General features: G+C 31.5%; 1 protein-coding gene across 1 annotated transcript; it reads right to left on the bottom strand.

Moving 5' to 3' along the window:
• On the bottom strand, positions 1-4,499 carry LOC124916548. Its single transcript, XM_047457281.1, has 8 exons — positions 4,274-4,499; positions 3,969-4,186; positions 3,792-3,878; positions 3,340-3,651; positions 1,492-1,662; positions 1,242-1,295; positions 667-813; positions 1-581 (listed from the first exon to the last, which is right to left on the bottom strand). Exons 2-8 carry the CDS (start codon positions 4,125-4,127, stop codon positions 198-200), a joined length of 1,314 nt encoding a protein of 437 aa, XP_047313237.1. The 5' UTR covers positions 4,128-4,186; positions 4,274-4,499; the 3' UTR covers positions 1-197.
• Positions 4,500-7,798: the final 3,299 nt, after the last annotated feature.

Below are 7,798 nucleotides of genomic sequence, written 5' to 3'. Positions count from 1 at the left end.
TAGTAAAAGCAAATCAAAATATTATAAAGTTGAGCTAGCCAATATTGTATGTGATTATTACTGTAATAAAAGCTAAAACCTCATACAAAGTAGACTCTAGAAATAGACACCAGGAAAGAATTATGGTAAATAGCAATAATTAACTAATTACCACTTGTACATTGCAGTAAAAATAATAATTTTAAAACAAGACATGATCATGGACACTGAGGATTATCTCCACTGCCTGGTCCTCCATAGTAAAAATGTGTACCCCATTCCTTAGTGTAAGAACTCTTAATATTATAGCAATTGGTGTTCTCAGCCAAAATAGAAATGTCCCTAACCGAGCTAAGGCTATTATCCGAATCCACAACCTCTAGATTCCTAAAATAACTTGCTTTTCCAAACCCATCATCAGCAAACCGACCCGAACCCATTTGAGTCCTCGTGTGTAAGCCATCTGGTCGCGAGTTCACCACTTCACCACCCCATTCAACCATTGTGGCTCGATCTGCCAAGTGGGTGAAAAGCTCGACTGGCCAATATCCAACCAAAGTGTTGTCTCCAAAACTCATCCACCAATTTCCGAGTTTAGGATCCTTTATTTTGTTTTTCGGATAAATATTTAATAAATCGAAAATTATCTATATTTTAATTGAATAAAAGTATGTTGGGTGGTGTTACCTTCCAAATAAGTATGGTAATGTCAAATTGGCTGCCATCCGATGAAGACACTGGAGAAATGGCTGCTCCAATAGCTATCCTACTGTTTGTTTGTATAAATCCGGCGCAGAGAAGATTGTAGCAGCCGGTTGCTTCATACGAATCGCTCTGTAATTTTATTCTTTACTCAATATTTTATTGTCAAAAACATTCTTTTTCAAATGATCCAAACATGAAGATATTCAAATTTATAACATGAGTAACCATATAAAAATTAAGGCATTATTGGGTTATTTAGATAATTACTAATGGAGTAAATTATTTCACATAACTTTGGGGCCTTGTTTGTATTAATCATTGGTAACTCAAAACTCAATTTTACATCTTATTAAAATTATATTAACTAAATTACTAGAATTTGTTTTTTTAGAAAAAAAAAAACAAATAATCTCAAATTATTTGAGTAAAATGAGTACATGGAATCAATATAAAATAAAAAAATCCTATATTTTTAAAAAAAAAATTAATTATTGATTTGATTAATAATTGAATTATAAATTATATGTTAATTAAAATTTGTAAGAAAGAAATCTTACCGTCCAATATGTGAATAATCTGGGCCTACTGTCACCATACAATTCCGGACTAACCTGACTAGTATAAGAATCCAAGCTTCAGAATTTCAACAACAAATTAAGGTTTTTAAATTTAATTAATCTTTTAGTATATTTATTATTAACAAATATATATATATATATTTATTACAGGCTAATTTCACAACTATAAAATCTTGGATTCAAGTTTTTATGATTATTTAAAAAATAAAAAAATGATTCATTCATTTACCTGCCAACCAGCTTCGATGCTATTAAGATCAGAGCCATCAAAGGATCCGGATAGCACCCAAATCTGGGAGAGACTGAACTCATTCACTTCTTGGATGGAAGGATCCCACACGTTTATTGTTGCCTTCGCTCCATATACTTCTTCGGATGCTCCCGTGTATGCTATTGCATGCTATAACACAACAATAACACATAAATTATTATTCGAAAAAAAAAATTATCACTTAAATTTCTTAAAATGGACAATGTTCTACAAATATATGTTTATATGAAGTATCATACTAATATATATTATTTTATTCATTAAAAAGGAGTGATATTTTTCTTTATACTAATTGATATTTTCTTGAGTGGGATAGTGATTGTTAATCCAAATATTGATAAAACATAGAAATAGGTTGTATATTTTTTTAAGTAATTTTTATTTTTTGGGGGAACTTGGGTAATATAATTAAACATGGTCCCTATAAATCCCATTCTGTCATATATTAAAGAATCTAAACATCACCCAATATATTGAACAGAATTTTGATTGAATAATAATAATAATTATTATTATTATTTTTCTGATGGTTTCCCAAACCAAACGAGTGTAAATGAGTTTAATGCAGAGGGCTGCAGAATCATTAAATTAGACCGGTGACAAACGACCAACCAAACAAAAACAATTAATTTACAGTTGTCTTCCACATGCAAATTAAAAGATTAAATTGTTTTCTCATTAATCTAGATTAAATTAATACATATAATTTACCCTAGTTAATTAGATTAATTTAGCGATCATTGTAAGGAGTTGTTTGATTAATTAATAATATGGTATATATTTGCATGTTATTTGAGATTTTAAAAATGATTCTGATTCAGGGAGTTATTGTGAGATGCAAGCTATTTGAATTTGAAAATTGCAAATATTGAGCCAAGTCTCCCTCTAGACAAGGTCTAAATATATGAGTTTGAAAAACGAACAAAAATATATTAATAAAATAATAAATATAAATAAATAATAATTTATATTAATATTATGATATATTTAATAAAAGAAAAATGTTTATAAAAACATTTAATAACATTTTATTTACAACTACAAATATTGTTTTCAAAATAACTCAATTTTTGTAGTATTAAAATATGACATGTTACATGATTAATGTAGATTCTTAATTATTTGTGTAAGAGATAAATTTTGTTTAAGAAATAATATATCATGCGTTTAATTTTTATTACAATGTAAATTAAGGTGTTTTAATATTTCTCTTAATTTAGATATATATGCTAACTCCTTTTTTCAATCTTATTTTGTCATTATTTAAGCCACGAGTCTTTGGAGATTGTTTGATTTGAATTATTTGTTTTAAATAATTCATGGTACTAACTTTTTGTTAGAAGGGACATAAAACCAATGAAATATTATTTCTTTAATCCTAATTTAAATAATTAACTAATTAAATATTAAAATACATCTCATTTTTTAAACTTGATTTATTATAAATTTAAGATAAAGGTAAATATGATAGTAAATAAACCTAAATATTTTTTAAAAAGTTTCATTAGTTCATAATTTTGCTAAATTCATAAAATAAACATAAATTTATATTATTTAAATTAGACATTTTTTTTTCAAATAATTTATGATAAAAAAGCTACATTTTTCTCTTTAAAAACAAAATAAGATCATAAAGCAAAACAATAACAAAAGAAAAAAGAAAATCCTAAAACAATCATCATTGTAAGATAACTTAAAAGTTAAAATTGTATAATAATTTATTTGATTAAAAGGGGTTAGTTTTTAAAATAATTAAAATAATCTGAAAGAGTTGAAATTAACCAAGGTATTGAAAAGTTGAATTACCTCGTGGCCGTTGCCACTATCGAGTACTTCCGGTGGGTCGGGGCGTAGAGAGAGAGGGAATGAATTGCGGGTTTTCTTGCCGAAGTTGTACAAGGACTTGGCCCTTAGAACATCGGCCACCGTGCTCCTCCGTACCGGAACTGTTCCCTTTGGACACCGTTGACCGTTTTCATGCCACGTCTGCCACGCCCTTTTATCCTCCTCCCCCTCCCCTCCTTTGCTACTGCTGCTATTGCTATTGCTATTCATTTCTCTCACCCCATCATCCTTTTTCATCAATCTCATGCCTTTTGGCATTTCAGGTCGAATTCTCTGCAAAAGTTTATCACACCAATATTCAATACAATAATACTTATTTTTTTTAATAATATGTTTTCATTGATACAGACAAACAAATCCTTTTCATGGTGATTTAATTGCATACCCTAGAAGGAAGAGAGATAAAGCATAACCTGAATCTTGTGTTTCTTGAGTAGTGGATGATCAAAAGCAGGTTGTTTTCTCTTATGAACGCAATCTATGATATCCCCATCATGACTCTGATAATTAGAAATCAAGCTTCAACTCAATAATACACAAAACAAAAGAAAAAGGATAAAAGTTCATATGACTGCTAAAGTTATAAAAACCTGAATGGTGTAAACAGAAGGCTTGTTGATGCGGTCCAAGTGTTTCTGAATCCTTTGGAGACGAAGCTCGCTAGTATAGTTCATCCCCAAGACGAGATTAAATCTATGGGTTAAGATGATAACGATAGTAACAAGAAGAAGATGATCACAAAGAGGCATCTTATTCAGTGCCAGAAACCGATTGAAATCTACACCACCATTTCTAGATAACAGTCTCCCTTAATTAACAGCCCAAACATAACAACAGCAAAGGAAAAGAAAGTCAGAAAAGGACTGATCAAGAAGAAGAAGAAGAAGGAAGTAACCTTTGAAGGGTCATGATTGTATAGATATATAAGGATGAGAGAATTGACAATGGCTGTTGGTTTCTTCTATAAATATTTTATTTTTATTATAAAATGAAATGAAATGAAAATCAATGAATAAGAGGATAGTGAAGGGGGAAGATAAATATATTCATTGCTAATAAAAGCAGATTATAAAGAAGGTAGAACTACCCATCCATCTTCTTTTCTTTCTTTCTTATTTCCTCACACACACACACTCCAAAGCTTTTATTGCCTTTGATTAATATATATATCTGCCTCTTACTACGCAAACCTAGAATTCATTTAATGTTTCCCTTTAAAGCCGCTACCATCTCTCTCCAACTTTTCTTTGCTTTGGAGTGATCTTTCCTTCCCATTCATTTCTCTTTAGCTAATTCTTTTCCAGCCCGTTTTACCAAGCAATCACCAGCATTTGCATCATCTTTCTACTTCCTAATAAACGTAGACACCACGTGATATCATTCTCAAACTTTTTTCCCACCTAATTAATTAATTATTCTGATATTTAATTGGTATTATTGTTTTGCTGTTACATGATACTAATTGTTCATATGTAAACATGGCAATCCATGCTAAAAAAAAAATTGTTGGAGATGATATTGTTTTTTATTTATTTAAAGGAGAACTAGTATAATATCCCACAGTCATGACTCCCGCTTAAACTTAAAGCACAGTAGATGATATTGTTATTTAAAACATGAATAGAATTCGACTAATTAATTAATGAAATTAGTCCATCTTTTCAAAAAAGAAATGTGTAACCATGACGATCTAATTCTAAAAGGGGTAGATGATATTTGTTAGAATAGATTGCGAAAGATGACGTAAAACAATAAAGAAATACACGAATTTATTGTGATTCACAAGATAAACTTGGCTATGTCCACCTTAAAGTTAGAATCTGTTAGAGAAAACGAATAAAAACACATGTTTAGCAATCCAATTAGACAAACTACAACAAAGTTCTACAATTTTTTTTTCCCATTCTGTATAATCAAATGGACAGCCAATTCAATTGAGCAAAATAGTTTTTCAATCAATCAAACAATCAAAGAAACAAGACACTAAGATTTTACGTGGAAAACTCAATTATAGTAAAACCACGGGACCCTTAAGCCATTTAAATTATTTATTATATCAATGGCTATACAAATGTTGTCCAATACAAGACTAGAGGTAATTTAATAAGAAACATCAAATAACCTCATCATAACTTGTCATTACAACATATATCATCATCATCATTATCAAATATTGCTAGCAAAAACACAAAGGCAAAAGAAAACTGTGTGTGGCTTAAAGCCGCTAATAAGAGAAGAACAGAAGAAGGGATGATTTCTCGTCTACACGAACTAACCTGGTCGACTGGTCGAAGGCTAACCGGAGTCTGTCTCTAGAGAAACCAGAGTGTACATGAAAGAGGGAGCAGAGATTTAAGAGAGAGACATATATTTCTTTTCTTGTTAATTAATGAATGCCCTAATGTGATTTATTTTTGGTCAAGCCCAAAACAATTTGAGCTGACCCCAACAAAATCTCCCCCGTTAGTAAAACTTCGCTGACTTTAATAAACCCGCTCTCTCTTGACAATCTTCAAACTTTTCCTTAGGCAAGGACTTTGTAAACATATCTGCACCATTCTCACTTGTTTGAATCTTCTCCAAGTTCAACTCTTTTGCCTCAAGTACATCACGTATCCAATGATGTCTCACGTCGATGTGTTTGGATCTCGAATGAAAAGCTAAATTTTTCGAGAGGTGAATGACACTTTGATTGTCGCAAAATAAAGTGAACTTCTCTTGCTTTTGGCCCAACTCCTGTAGGAACTTCTTCATCCATAACACCTCTTTACATGCCTCGGTAACTGCTATATACTCAGTTTCTGTAGTAGACAAATTAACACACTTTTGTAACCTTGACAGACACGAATTCAACACCGCCTGCAATGGTAAACAAAAAACTTGATACAGACTTTGCGATAAATATAAAAATATTCTTTGATGATAAATTTCCGGGTATTATCAAACTAATAGATTTGATCAGTAATGTAGGTTGGTATCTTTAGTTTTTAATAAACTCGTCTTACATGAGATTCCTCAATTAACATCTGTACAGGACTATATGAAAACAAAAGAAATCAAAACATGAGTATACAATAGAAAATTGAAGAAAAGGAGTCAAGTTATTCTATGAATTTTCGCATCCAGTAGGAATTGAACCTACGAATTCGTCAATTATGAGTTGGGCTCTTTAACCATTCAGCCATGGATGCTTAGCGGGGATCCTCGTACATGGTGAATAACTAAATTCCAATTGAAATTAAATCTTTCGGATAAATCAATGCAGCCATTCGGTCTAAAAAATGCTAGTAGCATTTTTGTTTTCCAACTAACCGCCAAGGAGTGTGAATCTTGTTCGAAGGCATCCAAAGCCAAACCCGGATATGATTTTCTTGAATCAACATCACCTGCCATATTAGTATCTATAAAATCTCCTAAAATAGGAGTATCAGATCCGAAGTATAAATGTACTTTCGAAGAGTCTTGAAGATATCTAAGAATCCACTTAACAACCAACCAATGTTCTTCTCTCAAGTTGGAGATATACTGACTAACAACACCAACTGCGTGTGTTATGTCCGGTCTGATACAAACCATTGCATACATAAGACTACCAACTACGGAAGCATACAGTACATTCTTCATCTCATCTTTCTCTTTCTATTTCTCACTTGTAGGACATTGTTTAGAACTCAACTTGAAATGACCTACAAGTGGAAGTGAAACAGGTTTTGCATTTTTTATTGCAAACCTCTCAAGTACCTTCTTAATGTACTTCTCCTACGATAGCCAAAGTGTTATGTTCTTTATGTCTCTTGTAATTTCCATGCCTAGAATTTACTTCACTTCACTTCACTGAACCCAAATCCTTCATCGCAAAAGACTTGTTCAATTCCCTTTTGAGCTTCTCATTTTTTGGCAATATCTTGCCCAATAATCAACATAGCATCAACATAGAGTAGAAGAATAACATAATCATCAACAATGATGAAGACACAATGATAATAAGTACTCTTAATGTACCCATTTGCTTCCATGAAGGAGTGGAATTTCCTATACCATTGTCTAGGCGCTTGGTTGAGCTCGTACAAGTTTTTTCTCAACATACAAACAAGATCTTCTTTACCTTTAACTTTGAATCATCGGGTTGTTTCATGTAGATCTCTTCTTCCAAGTCACCATGGCGAAATGCAGTCTTCACATCAAGTTGTTCAATTTTCAAATCTTGACTATCAACTAATGCTAACACAAATCTGATTGATAACCTCTTCACAACTGATGATAAGATCTCTTCAAAATCAATCCCTTTTTTCTGACCAAAGCCCTTTACAACTAGTCTGTCTTTGTATCGAGGTTATGAGCTATTATCTTGATGCTTCAACTTGAATACTCACTTGTTCTTCAAAGTCTTCTTTCCTTTCGAAAGTTTCACCAAGTCATA

The sequence above is a fragment of the Impatiens glandulifera genome, chromosome 9 (assembly GCF_907164915.1).
Source record: "Impatiens glandulifera chromosome 9, dImpGla2.1, whole genome shotgun sequence".
Lineage (NCBI taxonomy): Eukaryota > Viridiplantae > Streptophyta > Magnoliopsida > Ericales > Balsaminaceae > Impatiens > Impatiens glandulifera.
The sequence above is the reverse complement of the archived record's forward strand: the minus strand, read 5'-3'. Positions and strand labels throughout refer to the sequence as shown.